This window comes from Oncorhynchus mykiss, chromosome 31 (genome assembly GCF_013265735.2).
Source record: "Oncorhynchus mykiss isolate Arlee chromosome 31, USDA_OmykA_1.1, whole genome shotgun sequence".
Lineage (NCBI taxonomy): Eukaryota > Metazoa > Chordata > Actinopteri > Salmoniformes > Salmonidae > Oncorhynchus > Oncorhynchus mykiss.
In genome coordinates this window covers 39531970-39557044 of record NC_050571.1, presented here as the reverse complement: position 1 = coordinate 39557044, position 25075 = coordinate 39531970, and the positions used below count along the sequence as shown (strand labels likewise).

At 41.2% G+C, this 25075-nt stretch overlaps 1 protein-coding gene across 6 annotated transcripts in view; it reads right to left on the bottom strand.

The window, feature by feature from the left end:
- Positions 1 to 20056, bottom strand: part of LOC110505141 (LIM domain-binding protein 2) — an 82182-nt gene extending 62126 nt beyond the window's left edge. For 5 of the 6 annotated variants that reach the window (XM_036969920.1, XM_036969922.1, XM_036969923.1 and 2 more), the window contains exons 1-2: positions 19758 to 20056; positions 1496 to 1598 (exon numbers count right to left, since the gene is read on the bottom strand). In XM_036969920.1, the coding sequence (XP_036825815.1) occupies positions 1496 to 1598; positions 19758 to 19889 (235 nt within the window). In that variant the 5' untranslated portion in view covers positions 19890 to 20056. The remainder of the gene's footprint in view (positions 1 to 1495; positions 1599 to 19757) is intronic. The other variant, XM_036969921.1, reaches the window with a different exon arrangement.
- Between the last annotated feature and the right edge of the window lie 5019 nt (positions 20057 to 25075).

Sequence of the window (25075 nt, the reverse complement as noted above, 5' to 3'; positions counted from 1 at the left end):
AACATATTTACACTTTGTAACCCACAACGTTCCATGGTTCATTAAAGTGTATATAGGCTGTGTGCTCCGCCCCGGTCACTCCCTGGGGTGACGTTTTCCCTAGGTACAGATCTAGGATCAGCTCCCCCTTCCCAAATCTCTGATCAGAAATGTTTGTAACTTGTAACTAAGAAACTGTTTATAGTTTAAAAGCCTAGCTTTCTCAACTCCAAGTGAGAACATTCTGAATGACTTGTTTAAGGGATATTGTATTGGTTGTCAAGATACAGTACATTTCCTCTGTGGACGACAGCTTCTACTGCAAGTTTGGAGGGGCGTACTTTCTAAGCCCTACGTTTTCCTTCCGTGGAAAACATTCATTTGGATTGTTACACAGACTAACAATTGAACAGGTAAGATCAATCCTTATTTCATTTCTTGTGGTGGGATAATTTGGAGTTGAAATTGAAGTTAAGAGTAGGTCTAAAGTGTAAGGTCACGCCAGAAAAGGACATTACAGCAGAGGGGTATCTCAAGAATCAGGTTTGAAGAGTTAGAGAGGTAACTTTGGTGGACTCTGAGTGAGTTCAACTCGGGATAACCAGTCAAACGAATGTGGCTCGCCTTTTAGCCTGGTACATTTCTATGGCAGCCAATCCTTCAGAACTAACCTGAAGGATGTTCTACAAAGCCAGCTAGATCCCACTCAGGGTTTTCTAAAGCTGACCAGCTTCAGTTAGCTTCACATTGCAGCTCAGGCTTCATCCGTACTACGAAGGTGGATATTGCTCGTCTGCCTGCCGCTAACTCTGTCGCACGTGGCTAGTCAAACACCAAACTCTTCATTGGGACAATGTTGAAACATCAATCCATGGGCTGGTCAGTGCCCCATTTTCATTAGTGCCGAAATCAAAACGGAAGAAAAGTTATCTTTCATTTTCAGCAGGCTATGGTGTGAAACAGGCTTTTAGAAATGGCGTCTTTATTACATGACTTATCGTTAATGCCGTCTTTGGTGTGCCTATGAATGGATGCACACCTTTACCCCCCACCTCTATAGATAAAATAATTTCATCATAACAACAATAATTGAATTTGTCATACAAAAGTTTTACGGTGCATTCTGTCATTACGGAATAATGTGATAGTTATTTTACAATTTCACCATGTTTTAACACAACCATTTAAAAAAAAAAAAATATATATATATATATATATATATATATATATATATATATATATATATATATATATATATATATATACAGTACATGCATGTATATTTAATCCGCCTTCTTCCTCGAATAAAGGGGGATGACGATGCAATTTTAACAACCGCTGTCATAGTATGAATGAAGCCTGAGCTGGAATGTGACGCTAACTGAAGCTGGTCAGCTTTAGAAAACTCTGAGTAGATCTAGCTTGCTTTCGTAGGGTACCCCTCAGGTAGGCCGTGAGCTACGAAAACAGAGGACAGCTTGGTAAACCCGGTGAATTGTGGGTAGTGTAGTCTTACTGTATCTCTTTGGTCCATCCTCCAGGCAGAAGGAGAGGGTCAGGGTGGCGTCCTCCTCAAAGAACTCCGTGGCAAACGCATCCCACCACAGACTGTCACTCTCCTGAGAGAGAGAGAGAGAGAGAGAGAGAGAGAGAGAAAAGTTGATCAATAATTCAAACACTTCTAATATTATCACATCATTTTCATTGTTGTACAGAACATATATATTTTTTTAAATCAAAACAACAGATTGCAGACTATTTACGCAGTCCCACAATCTCATTGCTCCATGGTAAGTACAAAAATGTACATTTTCACATCCGACAACCAACATATGTCACGCATCAACCCAGGACATCCGCCACTGTATACAACATCATGATATTGAAATCACTTTGTAAATACTAGCAGGCTAAATGTTGCACAATTTCACCTGTCACTCTGGGGAACATGACACTGTCATTTACCAGATCATGTACCTTAACTGGGGACGACCCCGGCGTGACGAGTGATGTTGATTTCACCCGACATGTTATGACAGACCGAGAGGCTTTCATTCGTCCCTTCACCGAGGGATCGCTAGTCCCTCCCAGATGTTCACAATTATCCATGTCAACATCGCCTAGTGTCAAGTCCAATAAGTGCTGACCCCAAGGGACTTAATGTGCTTCATATCTGCAGGTCTGGGGCTAGGTGTGTCCGTGCGTGTGTGTGTGTGTGTTTGTGTGTGTGTGTGTGTGTGTGTGTGTGGAATAAGGATGGCTAAATGGGAAGGGAGTGGAGGAAGGAAAGGAACTAGACCACCTGCAGTTCATTTAGGAGGTGAATCAATATGTGCTCATGACCTGGGAAGAGGGCATCCGCTGGTCAAATATCATCAAAATCCCTGGGTTAGAGACTAGTGATAAGCCTATGATAAGGTAATTTAAGGGCTGGGATCATTTGCAGATTGAGGTAAACTGCACTGCTGGTTCATTGAGAATGTTAAGCTGTATTGGAGGTGTTACAAATGTTGTAAGCAACACACCCTAAGTTGATCCTGGTGCAGACATTGTCATTGGATATTGACACAAAACCATACTAGAAGTGTGATTTCCAACTTAACTCAGGGTCCTTTTTCAGGACCCTGTCTTTCAAAAATAATTCGTAAAAATCCAATTAACTTCACAGATCTTCATTGTAAAGGGTTTAAACTCTGTTCCCCATGCTTGTTCAATGGACCATAAGCAGTTCATGAACATGCACCTGTGGAATGGTCGTTAAGACACTAACAGACGTACAGACGGTAGGCAATTAAGGTCACAGTTATGAAAACTTAGGACACAAAAGAGGCCTTTCTACTGACTGTGAAAAACACCAAAAGAAAGATGCCCAGGGTCCCTGCTTGTCTGTGTGAACGTGCCTTAGGCATGCTGCAAGGAGGCATGAGGACTGCAGATGTGTTCAGGGCAATAAATTGCAATGTCCGTACTGTGAGATGCCTAAGAAAGCACTACAGGGAGACAGGACGGACAGCTGATCTTCCTCGCAGTGGCAGACTACGTGTAACAACACCTGCACAGGATCGGTACATCCGAACATCACACCTGCGGGACAGGTACAGGACGGCAACAACTGCCCGAGTTACACCAGGAACGCACAATCCCTCCATCAGTGCTCAGACTGTACGCAATAGGCTGAGAGAGGTTGGACTGAGGGCTTGTAGGCCTGTTGTAAGGCAGGTCCTCACCATACATCACTGGCAACAACGCCGCCTATGGGCAGAAACCCACCATCGCTGGACCAGACAGGACTGGTAAAAAGTGCTCTTCTCTGAAGAGTTGCAGTTTTGTCTCACCAAGAGTGATGGTCGGATTCGCGTTTAGCGTCGAAGTGTAACACCGAGGCGGGATCGATTTGGAGGTGGAGGGTCCGTCATGGTCTGGGGCGGTGTGTCACAGCATCATCAGACTGAGCTTGTTGTCATTGCAGGCAATCTCAACGCTGTGTGTTACAGGGAAGACATCCTCCTCCTTCATGTGGTACCCTTCCTTCAGGCTCATCCTGACATGACCCTCCAGCATGACAATGCCACCAGCCATACTGCTCGTTCTGTGCGTGATTTCCTGCAAGACAGGAATGTCAGTGTTCTGCCATGGCCAGTGAAGAGCCTGGATCTCAATCCCATTGAGCAAGTCTGGGACCTGTTGGATCGGAGGGTGAGGGCTAAGGCCATTCCCCCCAAAATGTCCGGGACCTTGCAGGTGCCTTGGTGGAAGAGTGGGGTAACATCTCACAGCAAGAACTGGCTAATCTGACACAGTCCACAGTACTGCACTGCACTGCAGTACTTAATGCAGCTGGTGGCCACAGCATATACTGACTATTACTTTTGATTTTGCCCCACCCCCCTTTGTTCAGGGACATATCATTCCATTTATGTTAGTCACATGTCTGTGGAACTTGTTCAGTTTATGTCTCAGTTGTTGAATCTTGTTATTTCATACAAATATTTACACATGTTAAGTTTGCTGAAAATAAACACAGTTGACAGTGACAGTTTTTTTTTTGCTGAGTTTATGAAAAATGATACTCATCTTCCAATTTCAAGTCAAATTTAGTTTATTGGTCGAGTACACAGTTTATCAGGTGTTATAGCGGGTGCAACGGAATGCTTATGTTACTATGTAACGGCCGTCGTTGGTGGAATAAGGTGAGGACCAAGGTGCAGCGTGATAAGTGTTCATGATTTTTAATATAATCAAAACTGAACACTAAACAAAATAACAACTAAGAAGACCGAACAAACAAACCACAAAACAGAAAATAACCCCCCCCCCCCCCCCCCCCCAAAAAAAGGCTACCTAAGTATGATTCTCAATCAGAGACAACTAACGACACCTGCCTCTGATTGAGAACCATACCAGGCCAAACTCAAAAACCAACATAGAAACACAAACATAGACTGCCCACCCCAACTCACGCCCTGACCATACTAAAACAAAGACAAAACAAAGGAACTAAGGTCAGAACGTGACATACTAGCTCCTAACAATGCAGTAAATGCAGTAAAATGTCAAGTACACAAATAATACAAAAATATATAATAATCTTGAAATGCTGGAACAACATCGGAGTAGCAGCAATTCAAATGCAATCTACTGTATACCTATACACACCGGATGAATTTACACCAGATATACTAAGAATGACAGGTACAGAAGTAGATATAGTAGAGTGAGCTATGTCAAGAATGCAGTGTATAAATGTGCAGTGTTTTATAAGTCAAATGTAATGTACAATTTCCGCACGGTCACATATTTGCACCACTGCAAATTTAGAGCACGCCAACTGTGTTTCTTCATTTTGACCCAGATACCCCCACTGCTGTACCATCACTGCCTTTTATCAGCACACATCAAAAGCTCAATGAGTCATGAACTGGGACTGTTAGTAGTGATTACTAACTCAACAGGAGTTTCTGCGTTGTGTGTAACTGGGCTAGTACCAGGCAACTGGCAGTGGATGGATTCTGCCAGGGGACAGGAGGACACCCACTGGGCACAGATGTCAGTTCAACATCTAGTTTTGATTTACATTTGGTTTGGTTGTCAACTAACCTCCACTGGGACAGCACTGGATGAGCTGGCTGAGAAGTGCGTGTGCATGTCTGAGGAATGTGTGTACGTGAGAGAGCGCAATAGAAAGAGAGACAGAGACAGAGAGATATTGCATGGATAAGTGTTTATCTGCATGGCTGTCCATATCGTTGTGAATTTAATTTATTGTATTTTTATGTGTGTGTGTAAGTGCGTGTGTGTGTGTGTGTGTGTGTGAGAGAGAGAGAGAGACATTCTGATTTGTCACACTCACCAGGCTGAATGACCTCAGTAGATAATCCTGTCCTGTGAGGGGCCTCCAGGGAGTGGCAGTAAAGCCAAGGGTCAACAAGGCACTCTTTCCCTTCCTCTCTTTCCCTCTCCCTCTCTCTCTCTCTCTCTCATTCATTCACCTTCTCTCCCTCTCTCTGTCTTCACTTCCTCTCTCTCTCTCTCTCTCTCTCATTCATTCACCTTCTCTCCCTCTCTCTGTCTCCACTTCCTCTCTCTCTCTTTCTATCTCTCTCTCTCTCTCTTTCATTCATTCACCTTATCTCCCTCTCTCTGTCTTCACTTCCTCTCTCTCTCTCTCTTTCTATCTCTCTCTCTCAACGACAAGCCTCTCCATTCAATAACACTTTCAGTATGGTCGGCTGCTTTAACTTGAACTTTATTGCCATTCCACAACATTTATGGTTTTCGTGTTGTAAATGGCTAAACATTGTATCACATTTCCATATACAGTTGAAGTCGGAAGTTTACATACACCTTAGCCAAATACATTAAAACTCGCTTTTCAACCACTCCACACATTTCTTGTTAACAAACTATAGTTTTGGCAAGTCGGTTAGGACATCTACTTTGTCCATGACACAAGTCATTTTTCCAAGAATTGTTTACAGACAGATTATTTCACTTATAATTCACTCTATCACAATTACAGTGTGTCAGAGGTTTACATACACTAAGTTCACTGTGCCTTCAAATAGCTTGGGAATTTACATGTATTTGGCTAAGGTGTATGTAAACTTCAGACTTCAACTGTACACACACACAGTTGAAGTCGCAAGTTAACATACACCTTAGCCCAATACATTTTAACTCAGTTTTTCACAATTCCTGACATTTAATCCTGCTAAAAATTCCCTGTCTTAGGTCAGTTAGCATCACCACTATATTTTAAGAATGTGAAATGTCAGAATAATAGTAGAGAGTAGGATTAATTTCAGCTTTTATTTATTTCATCACATTCCCAGTGGGTCAGAAGTTTACATACACTCAATTATTATTTGGTAGCATTGCCTTGAAATTGTTTAACTTAGGTCAAACGTTTCGGGTAGCCTTCCACAAGCTTCCCACAATACTTTGGGTGAAATTTGCCCCATTCCTCCTGACAGAACTGGTGTAACTGAGTCAGGTTTGTAGGCCTCCTTGCTCGCAAGGATATTCTATAGGATTGAGATCAGGGCTTTGTGATGGCCACTCTAATACCTTGACTGTATTGTCCTTGCCACAACTTTGGAAGTATGCTTGGGGTCATTGTCCATTTGGAAGACCCATTTGTGACCAAGCTTCAACTTCCTGACTGATGTCTTGAGATGTTGCTTCAATATATCCACATAATTTTCCTCCCTTATGATGCCATCTATTTTTTGAAGTGCACCAGACCCTCCTGCAGCAAAGCACCCCCACAACATGATGCTGCCACCCCCGTGCTTTGCGTCTGGGATGGTGTTCTTTGGCTTGCGAGCCTCCCCCTTTTCCCTCCAAACATAACCATGGTCATTATGGCCAAACAGTTCTATTTTTGTTTCATTAGACCAGAGGACATTTCTTCAAAAAGTACGATCTTTGTCCCCATGTGCAGTTGCAAACCATAGTCTGGCTTTTTTATGGAAGTTTTGGAGCAGTGGCAACTTCCTTGTTGAGCGGCCTTTCAGGTTATGCCGATAGAGGACTCGTTTTACTGTGGATATAGATACTTTTGCAGCTGTTTCCTCCAGCATCTTCACAAGGTCCTTTGCAGTTGATTGATTTGCACTTTTCGCACCAAAGTACATTCATCTCTAAGAGACAGAACGCGTCTCCGTCCTGAGCGGTATGACAGCTGCGTGGTCCCATGGTGTTTATACTTGCGTACTATTGTTTGTACAGATGAACGTGGTACCTTCAAGCGTTTGGAAATTGCTCCCAAGGTTGAACCAGACTTGTGGAGGTCTACATTTTTTTCTGAGGACTTGGCTGATTTCTTTTGATTTTCCCATCAAAGAGGCACTGAGTTTGAAGGTAGGCCTTGAAATACATCCACAGGTACACCTCCAATTGACTCAAATGATGTCAATTAGCCTATCAGAAGCTTCTAAAGCCATGACATAATTTTCTGGAATTTTCCGAGCTGTCATTTTCCGAGGCACAGTCAACTTAGTGTATGTAAACTTCTGCCCCACTGGAATTGTGATACAGTGAATTATAAGTGAAATAATCTACCTGTAAACAATTCTTTGAAAAATGACTTGTGTCATTCACAAAGTAGATGTCCTAACCGACTTGCCAAAACTATAGTTTGTTAACAAGACATTTGTGGAGTGGTTGAAAAAGGAGTTTTAATGACTCCAACATAAGTGTATGTAAACGTCCGACTTCAACTGTAGAAGGTAAACATTTTGTTAGTAGTAAAATGAGGTAGGAGTAGAACACGTAAACAATGATGTTTTCCTGTAGTGTGTTGATGAAAGGCATTGCTTAGTCTGTCTTCGTAACCTTTTCCCTTTGTCAAATAACAGGCGAGGGGATTTAATACATGTCAGATGTCCTATTCCATAAAAACTTGTGGGATTACTAGTGGAAACATCCCTTCAACATCCTCTTACTTAAGCTCCTGCTACTTTACAGAATGGATCTCTATGTTAGTGAGTCAGTTTCGACTCAGTATGTTCCATTCAGGAGGTCCATTGACATTTTGCTCTGGCATTCAACCATACAAACAGGGCCTCTGTTTCAAGAAAGAGCAGAGCATTCGGCTGCTGCTTACATCACTGTAAGTACTGTACTGTATGTGCACGGCAGTGTTTCCCCTAGTTTGATTTCCAGGCGGGGCGCAAAGGCCTCCAAAGCAACATATAGGTCTTCTGGTATCAAAATGTTGAATTGGAACCAAAATAATCATTTTTCCTGAAAATATTTTCAATTGCAATCCTCATGTGTATTGGTATAATACATAGACTGTGTTTGACTGTATACCGTAGTTCTGATTTATGTTAGATATATACACTACCCAGTCAGGTCAGCTGCCTGAATGCAAATAAAACATTTATATTCACATTTTAGCAGACACTCTTATCCAGAGGGTTCCTTGCTCAAGGGCACATTGACAGATTTTTCACCTAGTCAGCTAAGGGATACGAACCAGCAACCTTTCACTTCATGGCCCAACCCCTTAACTGCTAGGCTATCTAGGCTAGGGCAGATGCCACCCGAACCAGATTTATATAAAACAATCAGCACTTGACAACTCTGCCACACTTCCCTCGTTCTCTTTAACATCTCATCTAAATCTATCCCATGCAACAGTTCTCCAGACCAGCTTCCTCCTTCTCCACCTCCATGCATCGCTGGACAGGAGGGGAAACTCTCCACACACTCATGTCATGCTTTCATTTACGCTACCTGACTTCCTGACTAGCTGACAAGCCAGCGGTGCTATGCTAGCTGGTGTCAACCACCACAGATCAGTGGCAAGCTGCAGGGACCTCAGGTGAACTAACACAGCAGGTTATCCTCCCTGACGCCTGCCACTGCCAGCCAATAAAGCCCTATTGATTTGAACAGATAGTTCCCGTCTAGAGGGATTTATCAAATTTGTCAATTGGAGTGGGTGATAGTGTGTGTGTGTTAATTTAATTTCTTTAATTAACTAGACAAGTCAGTTAAGAACAAATTCTTATTTACAATGACGGCCTACCAAAAGGCAAATGGCCTCCTGCGGGGACATGGGCTGGGATAAAAATATATATATATATAAATATAGGACAAAACACACATCACAACAAGAGAGACACCATAACACTACATAAAGAGAGACCTAAGACAACACAGCATAGTAGCAACACAGCATGGTAGCAACACAACATGGTAGCAGCACAAAACATGGTACACAAATTATTGGGCACAGACAACAGCACAAAGGGCAAGAAGGTGTCTGTGTGTGTGTGTCTGTGTGGTGGGGGGTAGTGTGTTTGTGTGTGGTAGTGTGTGGTAGTGTGTGGTGGTGGTGGGGGGTGTTTGTGTGCGTGCGTGCGTGTGTGTGTGTGTGTGTGTGTGTGTGTGTGTGTGTGTGTGTGTGTGTGTGTGTGTGTGTGTGTGTGTGTGTGTGTGTGTGTGTGTGTGTGTGTGTGTGTGTGTGTGTGTGTGTGAAGCGACTAATCACATCACAGCGGGCCAAGCGGGCATGGATTTATGGGATAGCTAAAAGATTAGTGGGACACCATAGTGAGGATTGTCTGTAAATAACAGTAGACTTAAGGCTCCTATTCACACACACTTATAAATAGATGACGCACACGCACACACACACACACACAGTCCTGTACACACAAAGTCACAAACACATAACGAGTGCATACACACACTCACTAACAGTAACACAGAAATTAGCACACACACAGGCACACTTACAACACTCCATGAAGTGAAGAACAATGTCAATACATTTCAATCTGACGCAATAATATTCCCAGCATGCTTAAGTTACGGGGTATTTTCTCCTTCCTCCGCTGGTCTATTGCACGAGAGTGGCCTCCGAGTGAGTGGGTGTGTCTGGGGCCTAACCTTGGTGAATTAACAACCTCTGCAATCCCATTGAAATAGTGAATGGATCAGACCCTGCATCTTTGACAATGAGAATTATACTGTAGAAGACCCTGGGGCTACGAAGCAGAGTGGCTTAAGTGTCTGAAAGACACAGTCATGATGCAGAGAGAGCATACTGTATATGTGTATAAAGTGTATATGTGTGTAGGTGTGACGAGATACACACTATTCAAACTATGCATTATAATGCACAATTTAAAGTACATTAAATTCAGTATGCAATGCTGATCTATTTTTCTAAATCTGTTTACTGTGGTACAAAGCAGTAAGTAAACATTAGGGATACCACCCTTGCATTATGCAAATGAGTGGAGGTGAAGGAAAGAAAAGCCGTGTCCTTGAAAAGCTACTGCCTTCACATGGCCACTGCCCACGATGCACCAGTGGGTCCTAGACAACACAACAGCATGCACAAATTGGACCAATTAACACGCAGCTGTTTGCCTCATCAAACTCAATGCCAGTTTTACTCATAACGCTTTGTGAGTATTGAGGTATCGTTGGTATAGTGTGTAGTTCATCAGCTGATTTCCTGAAACCAGAGTGCATTTTTTTCATCAGTGAAGACGAGCATAGTTGTTATGCCAAAACATTTAACTCCAGATGTAACCTGCCTTCCGAAGTCTTTCCTATGTTTCTGGTGGGAATAGTCAACAATGTGGTTTTCTGACATTCTGAGAATTATAGCACCTGTACATTATATGAGAGAATAATTAGAATTATACAATTGTATGCCATTAGCTAAAATTCAAAATTGTATACAAAAACTCTAGCTAAAAGCATAGTGCATAGAATTTAAAAGGTATTGTCAGATATTACTCATACAAATCAGACAGTTTTTTTTGACATGGATGAAACATTGGAGATAATATAAGACAAGTACTGGAAACAATAGAACACAATGAAAAATCTGGTAAAACAAGCCTGGTATTCATAGCTGACTTTGAAAAGGTCTTTGATTAAGTACAACTGGAATGTATATATAAATGCCTGGAATATTTCAGTTTTGGAGAAACTGTTATAAAATGGGTTAAAGTTATGTATAGTAACCCTAGGTGTAAAATAGTAAAAATAGCTACTTCTCAGAAAGGATTCAACTGTAAACAAGATTGTCTACTATCAGCATATCTATTTCTTATAGCCATCAAAATATTAGCTATTGTACCAAATATTCAGTTTCTTGGCAATTTCTCGCATGGAATAGCCTTCATTTCTCAGAAGAAGAATAGACTGATGAGTTTCAGAAGAAAGTTATTTGTTTCTGGCCATTTTGAGCCTGTAATCAAACCCACAAATGCTGATGCTCCAGATACTCAACTAGTCTAAAGAAGGCCAGTTTAATTGCTTCTTTAATCAGCACAACAGTTTTCAGTTGTGCTAACATAATTGCAAAAGGGTTTTCTAATGATCAATTAGCCTTTCAAAATGATAAACTTGGATTAGCTAACACAACGTGCCATTGGAACACAGGAGTGATGGTTGCTGATAATGGGCCTCTGTACGGCTGCGGAGGCCCATTCTTTCAATAACATGGACATTTCTAAGTGACCCCAAACTTTTGAACGGTAGTGTATATATATTTACAAAACAATATATGGGGAATTGGAAATCATGCAGACAATTACATTGATGGAAGCCACAATGTATCTGCAATATTAAAGTTAATCTACCCACTTAAAAAAAAAAAAAAAAATGGTAAGCCATTATTAGTGAACTAACAATTTCTTTATTAAAGACATAGAAGGAATCAATTAGGGACAGCTATGTCTGTGGGCTATGTGGCATCAGCAATACAAGCCATGATAATAAAACATCCATATTCACTATGATCATGAAGTACAGAAATTCATAAATTAAAAATTAAAAACATGAACAGGAAGTGAGTGGAATAAGTTCCTGTGTCTCATCTGTTATCTGTGCAACACTGTACCCTGGAAGGAACTGTGGGAACAGTGGGAAAGTGGCAGGAAAAAGGTGGGACCATTGTCCAAGCTTCCTGCTGGCCGGACCAACACCTCATTGTTTGGGCCAAAGATGTTTTTTTTTTGAGTTAGACATGTGAACATCCTCTAACAACATCTGATGATAACTAAATTGAATAGCATCAGACCTGGGTTCAAATCATTGCAAACACTTTATCTGTGCTTATTTGAGCTTGCCTGGCTTAAAGAACCAATAGAATAGTCCCAATTCGGCAAACCCCACCCATCTAGCACTTCAGGCAGGCTAAAGCAAACGGCCAAATAATTGAAAGATTTTAAATAGTATTTGAACCCAGGTCTGATTGATTAGCACAATTGTTGGAAACAGAGCAAATCAAGTTTGATAGGCACTGTTTGATAGGCAAGTTTGATAGGCACTGTCTATATTTAAATAACTGTTCATGTTGTCTACTTTTGGCCAGCTAATAGCCTAACCACCAATCAACCAACATTATGGACTAAATGTTAAAATCCAGGATAATTTTTCTGTGACAATATAGGTCAAATGAAGATGCAACACCTGTAGGTACCGTAGGACCTACCTAGGATGGGATTTTGTGTCTGTTTCATGCACTGCTTAAATCACGGAGTAAGTTTTCCACATACTGGTGATTCTCTTGCATGGCTGAGGATGAAGGGATCTAACTCTGATAGAAGGTGGAATGTCATTCCCAGATGGGGGCAGTGCAGTGTACAGTATCCTTGAGCAATGGACTGACAACAATCACTTAACGTTCAGTTCCACATTGACCCGTATCCCCCACTCCTGGGCTCTTCATGTAGATCTGAGAAGTATAAGCAATATGGTAATAATCCCAATTTGCCCTCTGATAGACTGGGAGGGGTGGATTTTTGCCTTAACGCTTATACAGTAGCCAATCCGATCAGATCTACACAAATGCCTAGGGGTTGGGAAAAGGGGGGCTAGGGACAAGGGGTTGATTTTGGAATAGGCCACCTGATTACATACAAAATAGACAGTCAGTCAGTCACCCAGAGGTCAGCCAATGAAAGAGTAAATTATCAAATTTCGCCAAAATAAACACAATCCACCTCAGGAGAGCTAAGGTTCGGGCACACTGGCTAAATCCAGGTGAGTATTTTAACTTCCCATTACTGCTTTTCAACCTGAGCACATCAGATAATGCTGGCCGATGTTAATCTAAGTAGCCCCCTCCATTAAAGTGCTATTGTCTCTCTCTCCCTCTCTCTCCCTCTCCCTCTCTCTCCCTCTCCCTCCCTCCCTCCCTCCCTCCCTCCCTCCCTCCCTCCCTCCCTCCCTCCCTCCCTCCCTCCTAGCTTCTCGCTCGCAGTGTTATGCTTTATCCCTCGCTCTCCTGCTGAATATTAACAATGTTTATGCTAATGTGCTTACAGCGGCTGAGGTCGAGCAGGCCCCTCCTCTGAATGGTAATCCGACTCCTCATTTGCATATCCGCTTAAGTGTCAGATTCCCCCACAACCCCTAAATCACAGCAGAGGGGTGTGCGTATGTTTATGTGAGTGTGTGTAGAGGCTTCATACGGGGGTCGGTAGCCATTATCAATGCGGTCGAACCTCACGGTCCGTACGCATACGGTCACATAACAATCAAAATCTGTTTTGATTGGTAGGTCAGAAGAGGTTCGCTGAGTAAAATGAAACGTAATAGGACAGTGGCGAGCCATGTGTTGAAAACATATGGCATGCCAAGTGATGTGTTTTAATCGTTAGTGAACTTACATCTTTCATAGTGTATTCCTAGTACAGTAGTTTACAGTTAGTGGTTCAAAGGTGATCATGATGAAGGCCACAAACAAGAGTTTATGATTGTAAGATGATACAATAGAAATTGTAAGCTTACTATGGCTTGTTGATATTTACTCAAATCCAAGTACGTTTTATATGACTGAACCTGAACCGGATTACCGAGAAAATATCAGGGTTGAAAAACATCAATATTCTAATGGCGATATACAGCATTGAACAGTTGGGCAGCATGTATTAGTTAAGAGTCATAACGGCTGTACGATAAGATGTCATGAGGATTGCCATCTAAAAAGGTGAACCTTCACCGGTTCATTTTTAATAGGCTAACATTTTTAGCAACATGCTCGAGAAACTGAACCTCACTTAAAATATCACTTCAGGGGACAAATAGTTTATATGACCTTCAACGTATAGCACAACCCAATGTTTACTCCATCAGTGACCTTAAAGTATGCGTACAGTAACATCGATATTCATCCAGAAAAATGCCATTGTTTACCAAAAAAAACAACACAACAACTTGTACTTGTTTAAAACAGCTTCGTCACCGAAAACAGATTAGGTTGAAAGACTCTGCGATTGCGATTCCGTATTGCTTCCGGAACACATAGTAACACTGCAGCGTATGTTGTTCTCTGGGCCAAACTATTCTCATCAGCTGGACAGGGCAGGGACATTAGTGACTCATATTAGTTGACTTGCCTGCCAACAACAACTTAATGTCAAAACTAGACTTGAGCTGATTCCCAGCTCCCATGCTCAGTGTTTATTTTGCTGCTGTGTCTGGGGTTTGGTAACTCAACAACAAACATTAAATACACATCCATAAACAAATGTAATTGCAGACCCATCAACATGGTTTCTGTCTGAAATATTTCATAATGTATTGCATCCCTGAATATTTATTTACATGTTCTAAATATAAAAGGTAGTAGATAAAAAAAGGCTACCTGATTTTCTTTCCTATACAAGCCAATATATCGTCCTAGTATTGAATAGTGGTTGGCATGATTCAACAGCCATACACTTACTAATATAACTGACTGCTAGGAAAATGGCATACCTGTGCTGAAAAGATAACCCGCCAAAAAATGAGCCCATCAAATGGGCCCCTATGGGCCCTGGTCAAAAGTATTGCACTATGAAGGAAATATGGCATCATTTAGGATGCATAACAAGTCCAACACAGCTATTCAGCTATTTTCATTTGATGGAGTCCAGGTTGCTCGTTTAAAAAGTCACATTTTCTACTTCCTGTTTTGGAACAACATAGGATGGTATAACATTGTTACTTAAAGTACCAGTCAAAAGTTTGGACAAACCTACTCATTGCAGGGTTTGTCTATATTTGTAATATTTTCTACATTGTAGAATAACCGTGAAGACATCAAAACTGTGAAACAACACATATGGAATAATGTAGTAACCAACAAAGTGTTAAACAAATCAAAATATATTTTATATTTGAGATTCTTCAAAGTAGCCACCGTTTGCCTTGATGACAGCTTCGCACACTCTTGGCATTCTCCCAACTAGCTTCATGAGGTAGTCACCTGGAATGCATTTCAGTTAACAGGTGTGCCTTGTTAAAAGTTAATTTGTAGAATTTCTTTCCTTCTTAATGCGTTTGAACCAATCAGTTGTGTGGTGACAAGGTAGGGTTGGTATACAGAAGATAGCCCTATTTGGCAAAAGACCACGCCCATAATATGCCAACAGCTCAAATAAGCAAAGAGAAATGACAATCCATCATTACTTTAAGACATGAAGGTCAGTCATTACGGAAAATTTCAAGAAAGTTTCTTTCAAGTGCAGTCGCAAAAACCATCAGGCGCTATGATGAAACTGGCTTTCATGAGGACCGCCACAGGAAAGGAAGACCCAGAGTTACCTCTGCTGCAGAGGATAAGTTCATTTATCAGCCTCAGAATTTGCTGCCAAATAATTGCTTCACAGAGTTCAAGTAACAGACACATCTCAACATCAACTGTTTAGAGGAGACTGCGTGAATCAGGCCTTCATGGTCGAATTGCTGCAAAGAAACCACTACTAAAGGACCAATAAGAAGAAGAGACTTGCTTGAGCCAAAAAATACGAGCACTGGTGAAAATCTGTCCTTTGGTCTGATGAGTCCAAATTTGACGTTTTTGGTTATAACCGCCGTGTCTTTGTGAGAAGCAGAGTAGGTGAACGGATGATCTTCACATGTGTGAGATCATGGAGGAGGAGGTGTGATGGTGTGGGGGTGCTTTGCTGGTGACATTGTCAGTGATTTATTTAGAATTCAAGGCACACATAACCAACATTGGTTCCACAGCATTCTGCAGCAATACGCCATCCCATCAGGTTTGCGCATAGCGGGACTATCATTTGTTTTTCAACAGGACAATGATCCAACACACCTCCAGGCTGCGTAAGGGCTATTTGACCAAGAAGGAGAATGATGGAATGCTGCATCAGATGACCTGGCCTCCACAATCACACAACCTCAACCCAATTGAGATGGGAGAGATGGGAGATGGCAGAGTGAAGGAAAGGCAGCCAACGAGTGCTCAGCCTATGTGGGAACTCCTTCAAGACTGTTGGAAAAGCATTCCTTATGAAGCTGGTTGAGAGAATGCCAAGAGTGTGCAAAGCTGTCATCAAGGCAAAGTGTGGCTACTTTGAAGAATCTCAAATATAAATAAATGTTTAACTGTTTAACACTTTTTTGGTTACTACATTATTCCATATGCATTATTTCATAGTTTTGAGGTCTTCGCTATTATTCTACATGGTAGAAAATAGTACAAATAATGAAAAACCCTTGAATGAATCGGTGGGTCCAAACATTTGACTGGTATTGTATTTTGCATATGGATATTCTGGTGATCCTGCATTGTATAGTCCTGTATGGTCCTGTTTCTGCTGGTATTTACCTGATATTTACTCAGAAATGTATGGTTAAAGGTGGTGCGTTCTGTTACTTATTTCTACATAGTATCACCTGGTACCATTTTTAACAAATACCAGGGAAATAACTGAATGAAAACAGAATTAGCAATATAATTGTTATCTTCGCTGCAGTTCAATGATAGGGCCAATTGAACAGACTTTGGGACAACATCAAGTCAGCCAGGCACCAGTTGAATAATCAAAGGATTCACTCTGCTATTTGTTGTTGTGGATATTGTGGAGGACTCTTCCAAAGGCAGGATACCAAACACTAACAAGACTTTGGCTACGTTCCAAATGGCACCCTAGTTCTTATACAGTGCACTACTTTTGACCAGGGCACACAGACCTCTGGTCCAAAAATAGTGCACTATAGGGTATAGGGGTGCCATTTGGAATGCAAACTTGGTGTCTGCAATGTTTTTCTCAGACTACATAGCCAAGAATAGTTTTAAGGTAGATTGAATCCACCGTTTCCCGCACACTTTCATTACAGCCGGATGACATTTACAACATGCATAGAATTTTCCGTTTTGATAGCCATGCACTTAATGTATAATTAATTACAATATAATTTCTGTAGGCCAATGGAACATCTGGATGGGAACCAAACATGGAGAGGTTCCGTATTGAATTCCTATCAGATATAGGCAACCATTGCCAATATGTACAGCGTTAACAATGCCCAGGTAACAATAGTGAAGATTCAATCTCTTCACATGGATCATTCTATTTCAAAAACAAATGACATTCAAGGCCAAGTAATACTGAGATGAATATCATGAATAAAGTCCTTTAGTTTTCATGAACAACCAAAACATGTTCTGCCTCTTTTTTTGGTGGCGGTTGAGAGAATCAAAATAATAATTCCATCGTAAAAATGAATGAAAACGAAATGCTATTAACCACCAGCATGGCTGGAAGGATGGCTATAATGGCAGTAAATTGGTGGAGTGTATGGTCGGTTGCTGGGAGTTGTTGCCGGCATGGTATCTGCGGTACAGGAGTGGAAGTCCACAAGGGTTTGGACTACTCCTGTTGAATAATGAATGAATGTTGTGCCATGGCATCTCTGCAACATTGCCTTGGTCTTGTACTGTACTGTAATAACTTCAAATCTACTGTACAGTACAGTAGAGTACTGCATTGTACTGATCTATACTTCACTACTCTACTTTATTGTACTATACTGAACTATGCTGATCAAATTTGTGAAACAGGCGTGTATGATCGGTTCAGATTTGGAAGGACCAGACTTCAATGTCCGTGGACGTCTGGTGTCGGTCGGTGCTCATTGGGTAAGAGGGCTGGATACAGTAAAAGGAAAGAGAGGGGCCTCATGGGTAGGTGTCAGTAAGATCCGGGAGAGTTACATTAACTGGAGAGAGGAGGGGGGGGGGGGGGGGGTTGCCCATTCTGTTTCACACTCTTGCTATGACCACAACGCGACAGAAAGAGAAAGAACACAGTTATGAGCAGAACATAACAGTTTGCCACTGGAAAGGAGGACCAACTGTGGTTTGCGACAACTATTTACTCCCATTGTAGCCAGTTCAGTTGCAGTCATTCTGTTACAGGTTTTTAGGTCGTTCTGTTACCGATTTGGTAACATAATTATGTATTTAATCACTTAATAAATCATAAACCAAACTGTTATCAGTAAGAACACTATAACTACATTCATTGGTAGGTCTACCTTTACTTGTTACTTCTGTGAACTTTCATTATCCTCCCTCCTCATGAGGGAGAGAAATGAGAAAATACAGTATCTTAAAGACGTGGGTTTTTGATAACAGAATGACAAGACACTCAGCAATATTACAAAAAGGCAAATCATTTCTGTAAAACTAAATATAAAATGTTGATATTAGTGGGCAGTGTTGATATTATTGTTTTTTGAGGTATTTCTAATACCTTTTAAGACTTTTTCTGCTAGATGTTTTCTAAGAGCTTTTTTTTTTTCATACGTTTGACGAAAAATCTAAGCCTTTGCTTCTTCAACATTTTTAGGATGGAAAATGGTTGAAAAAAATGTATATATGCCTACAAGGTTGCAAGTTCAAATCCCCGAGCTGACTAGGTACAAATCTGTCGTTCTGCCCCTGAACAGGCAGTTAACCCACTGTTCCTAGGCCGTCATTGAAAATAAGAATTTGTTCTTAACTGACTTGCATAGTTAAATAAAGGTAAAATAAAATAAATTTTTTTTATCAAAAGCGTTCATTTGATATACGAAATTTGATGTGCTCCTATGAACTTCACATGTTGGTGCTTATGGGGCTTTTTGCCCTATATCATTTTTTTTGGGGGGGGGGAGGGGGGGAATTACTGTGCCATAACAAAAATAAAACCTCACAGAAGTTCATCTTAAATGGTATTTTAAAACAGCACTGTTTACTGCAATTGTTCCTCATCGGCAAACATCCCATGTGTGATTTTTTAAAAAACAAATTAATCAAATTGATAAAAAACAACTCTCGAAATACTTGCCTGTAACCATCAATCTGTATCAATCTGCCATGTTCAATACTTGAGAATGCTATTGACTGACCCAATCAGAAACCCAAGGTCACACACCTGATAGTCAAGTTACATCCTTCTTACATGTTCTGAAACACTGTTCTTTTTCCTGAATGCACTTGAATAGATTTTTTGACAGATAAAGAAAGACAACTGACTTACCTGACAAACTAAAATAACAAACTTTTGTTGTTACTAATGATTTATAATTGTTTGTGTTCCAGGCTGGTATTTCAAACAAAGTATCTTACAATGGCAATGAAACCAAAACTTACTGAACTGAACACATTTCCTTGCTCAGTCCTGTTTAACATGATCGCATATCCAAACAATGAACCATTCTTCTTGAAAATATATATATTTTTGTCAAATGTTCTGTCCTTTAACCATGCAATTTAGGAGGAAAAACAACTCCACTTAATAAAGGCTATGACATACTGTACTTGGAAGGTTAGGCACATGTGCAACATGAACACATCTGTACTTACAAATGTGACCACTTTCCAGGTTAAACCACTGAGCCGACCCAAACACACATACATTTATCCCTGAAAACAAACATCCTAACACCTTCAAATAACGAGGCAACCCCGTTCTTTGCATGAACCCTGTGCCGTTACATAGGGTCCTATACTGTGCAGAACTCACCTCAGTACGAGATTGTAGTCGTTTGTTCATCTCGTAGATCCTATACTCGGGTTGGACCATGTAGGGCGAGTGCCTTCTGTAGAAGGGTCCGAATGGGGAGGAATAGAACGGGTCGTGGGGAGGGTTCGACATGTTGAGTTCTTGCCGCGGTTACAAGCTGCAGAGCGCAATATCAACATCCACGCAACGCACATGGAGTGCGACGCTCTTAACGACGCCGTGGAACCAGCCGCTATACAAGGCTGAGCTACTCTGCACGTTGGGCTGACTAGTTCGCTGCTATAGCGGGGAGGTGACGGTGGGGAGGGGGGAAAGGGAAGGGGGTCTGAAAGGCAGGGTAGGAGGGAGGGAGCGAGCGAGCGAATGTTCATTGGACGGGTTTGAGAGCTGCATGGCTCCAGTATAAGGGTCGTTACCTGCTTCTATCATTGTTTTGGAGTCGACCCAAGTTGTATTCAGCAGTTTTTGTTTTCGGGGACATCTTCTTTGTTACCAGTATTTTCAAGCCCTTATAAAGCCATGTCTGATTTAGAGCAGTTCATTTAATAATTGCACACTGCACATCCAACAAATTCCCTTCACTGACAATGTAACCCGAAGAGTTGTTCAACCTAAACTGCAAATACATATCTCGATTAAGTAGGCAAACATGATAACTGAATAACCCACAATAGATGGAATATGTGCAAAACGAAAATGCATCTTACATGCAACTGTGGATGACACACCAACGGCCTAGTAATGCAACAGCAATACAACAGACCAAATAAGCAACTGCTTCTGTGTCTAAAGAAACGGTCAGTTTGATATGCAGCCCTGTGTTATGACGTTTCGTTGATTACATTGCTATCAATAATACTCAACCTGTACAGAATTTCAACAAACCCATAAGAATAACATGACTATACTTATTTGAATGGTCTACTGAGACTTCTGTCAAGTCGGCCAAAATGTCAACGTCATAAATAACAATAATGATCTGTTGATTGTTCCTCATCCAGACTATGAAGCCTATGTCCCCCTTGAATACTCAACTCAGTGTGATCAAGTATACACCCTTCACTGCACTGATTTCCCAACTAGATTACTTTAAGATTTTGTTCTTCTCTGATTAAAACACACTGTTTCGCAATAAAGGTCTGTCTAAAGCAGCTTTAGCAGTCTGTAGGGTAGCACCATGGTGTAGCTGGAGAACAGTTAGTTTCCATCCTCCTCTGGGTACATTGATTTCAATACAAAACCTAGGAGGCTCATGGTTCTCACCCCCTTCCATAGACTTACACAGTAATTATGGCAACTTTCGGAGGATGTCCTCCAACCTATCAGAACTCTTGCAGCATGATCTGACATTTTCTTCACCCAATCAAAGGATCAGAGAATTAATCTAGTACCGAAAGCATAAGCTACAGCTAGCTAGCACTGCACAAAATGCGGTGAGTAGTTCACTCAAAGAGAGAGAAAGACAATAGCTGAACAGTTTTGAACAAATACACTTATTCAAAAATGAAGCTGCCACTGCTCTCTACCATACTGGACTGTGCTGTTCAAACTTGTGAAACATAGATGTCTATGATTGGTTCAAGTTTGGTCCGGCCAGGGTGGACTAACCAAATTTCAACTACTTTTCAACATCCATGGAAGTCCGGTGTCGGTCAGTAAATTAGAAGAGGTGGTAGTTGTCGAGAGAGAGAGAGAGAGAGAGAGAGAGAGAGAGAGAGAGAGAGAGAGACTTTTTTCACAGTCTTGCCTACTGCCAGTGGAAGGGAGGACAGTAGCAGGTGACCCAATTGTGATTTGTGACTAACTATGATTTCCCATTGTAATTCAATTGCAGTAATTCCACTACAGATTTGGTAACAGAATTCCAAGTTTTAATCACTTAATAATTCATAAAGAAACTTGATATCAGTAAAAACACTATAACTAATTGGTAGGTCTAACTTGACTTAATACTTCTGTGAACTTTCATTATACTCCCTCCTCATGAGAAAGAGACATTATAAAATATCTGAAAGATATGTGGGTTTTTGGTAATGGAATTACAAGGTACAAGGCAATGTTTCTTAAACTTACAGAAGGAAAATAATTGACACAGAACTAAATATTTTCCATATTTTTTGACCAGAAATCAAAGCCCTTGCTTATTCACAATTTTTATCATGGAAACATTTATATAAGTCTAAAAAAATATAGACTCTTAGCTTTCATTTGACAACCAATTGGATATGCTCCTCTGAACTTCACATGTTGGTGCTCATGGGTCCTTTTAAATGGAAATGCCCAGCAACATCATACCAAATACAGAGACGGACAGAGAGGCGGAGCTACAGAGGGACAGACAGACAGAGAGAAAAACAGACAGACAGGCTGGCAGGCCAGCAGGGAGATAGACAGACATGCTGACCTACCGACCATCATCCATTGCCCAAGATGGATGAATTCATTAATTGCATTGATAAGTCAGATGGCCGTCTAAGTCCGAGCAGTCTGAATCCATCCAGATAAAAGTTGTAATCCAAATGCCTCAGGCATCAAGTTGAATAATTAAAAAAAGTTATACAAATCTATTAATATACCCTCAATTATAAACTACATTTTTTTCTCTCTCATCTAACAGGATTTGGTATCGCCTAAAGCGCAAACCATTGAAGTGTGGTTACAGTATATTGAATTGAGCGACCAACAGATTCCACTATTTACTATGTTCTCGCAGATTGCGATAACCGTATATGTGGGGGACTAGGAGAGAGAATCTACATGGTTTTAAGCCTCTTAATTGCGAATGGTGTAGGAGACGAAGAAGAGGAGACAAGAGAGAGAGGCGCCTCAGTTGGAAAATGCCAAGGTGAGCGTGACAAAACACTTCTGGATGAAAATCGAAATGGGTCAGGACACATATACTGTAGATAGACACTCTCCTTCGCTGGGTTCCCTTCTTAGCGTTACTATGGTAACATACCCTACTGCACAAAGTATAGCAAAAGCAGCCTCACCACAGGTTCGCACCTGAACGCACCACTGCTGTTCTGTTCCTGTTGAGAAGAACAAAGCTTTTTCAGAACCTTACACTAACTCATTTACTATCATATAACAGAGGATGATGGAATACAGGATCATCTCTATTTCAGATGTTGCAAGTTTTGTCTTTTGCATCATGTAAAGTGCTGTTTTCCGTTTGAATTTCAGAAGCAGTTGTGTTTTGAAACGCATATTGATTGTGTTTGTTATAAGTGCGACAGAAGTTGGAATGCAATTCACCATTTTACTTGTTAAGGGCAACATTTGGGTACCTAGAAAGATGGGAGTCACTGATCGAACATTTGTGAAAGAGCCCTAAAAGTAGGCCCCTTAGGAAGAGTACGTCTACAGATGATTTTAAAGAAAGGGAATTTTGATCCAATTGCTCAGATCTGCACATGTGCCTAGGGGCTAGGGATAGTTTCTGGACTAGAGTGGTGGTTGAGAGCAATGAGGGAGAGTGGATGAACGGCCTGGACGAGGACTAGGGAACTAGAAGGAGAGCATTGAGACAAGCCGATGGTGGCCTCCAATTCCGAGCCCACAAATGTTTTTCGAAATATGGATGGAGTATACCACGGATGCCGGAGCAGCACTAAGTTCTATGGCAGAATCTCATTACCATTCTAATAGCTTGCAGCTTAATTTGCATTTTGCCGTGAGTGATTTCTCCCCCCTTCCTCGCCGCTGGATGGAATAATAAAGAAGAAAAAAAACACCCAGAAAACTTTGAAGCACCATATTTTATTTCATTATTTAAGTTAAACAAATTGTAATTGAAAAGCGCTTTTCAATTATGCTTTTTGCTCATACTTGGAGACAAATGAGTATTGGGAACATGTTGAGCAATTACGGAAAGACACACAAAACCACAAACTAATATTTGCACATCCTGATTATGAATATCTCCAAATAGATTAATTCAGTAAGTTTAGCCTTTTATTCATATTTCAAAACATAAGGTTAATGCAGTCTGGATTGATAAAATAACTTTTGCTACTTAACATAAGGACTACTTGATAGGGGCACTGCCTGAAGTGCATGACCTAGTGCATGAGTCAGATTATGTCAACAACAGCAGTTAGAACATTTTATTAAAAGGAAATACATAACGTTACCATTCTGAGATTATTCTTGAGCATTATCGTTTATGTAGATCCTATAACCTTTTGGGCCCAGGGACACAGAGGACTGACTGCTCATTTTTTAAATTATTATTATTATTTTTTTTACAATTAATTTAATTTCTCACTTGTATTTATAAGTCTCACCAAACATGTAAAGTATTCAAGGTACTTTGACAGAATGAGATATAGGCCTACTACTTAAAAAAACACATTTGTTATTTGCGGTCAGCCTTTTGTAGTTGTGTGTGTTTTCTTTTAATTTAGTATTTCGAAAGAGTGAGTTGTATCTCCCTAGTGGTTCAGCTAGGAAAGAGTTAATATTTTCAACCAGCTCTAACACATATACATGTAAGCACACAAACACACACATACACCCCCCACAACCCACCACCTCCACCACCACCCTTGATCACACACACACACGCACGCACGCACGCACGCACACACACACACACACACACACACACACGCACACCCCACCCCCACACACACAAACCCATAACTCTTTGCTCACCCACCACCGAACACTCACCACCACCCCTCCACCCCCAAACTCTCGCTGCTCTCTCCTCTCTCCCCTTCCCTCTCCTTCCTCTCTCTGCACTCTCTCCTCCCTCCCCCCTCAGGTCAGTTAATAAGCGAGCCTGTGCCTGAGCCCGAGCCTGGCTGTCTGGAGGACATGCAGAGCAATGTCTCCTGGGAATTGGCTCATGCAGAATGCTGCTCCGCTGAGAGAATGGAATTTTACCCTCACTAGACTCCCAGTTTCACCGCTCAGTAGGAAACCTGACACACACACACACAGGTTCTCCTCCCGTTTTCCTCCCATGTGTGTATTTGTGAAGACATCACTGCTTTCCCGTAAGTAGAGCGCCCAACATTTTAGAACACCCATTATATCCCCTCACAATCATTAAAGCTTTGTCATTAAACTTCCTCGTTAAACTAATGAACATGCTAGATCTTTGGGGACTTGTGATGGTGTTGCAAACTGCATCCATTTCAGCTTTGCTAACACGAAACGTACCCAGAGTCAAAAGCTACAGTCTATACCATTCTAGCAGTTCATGTGTAAGAGGCAAGAATACATCTACAACAGTGCTTTTCCACATGTGTGCATCAAGTTTAAGTGTTAAGAAATTAACTTTACTCCTTAAACCCACAGCTCCACCT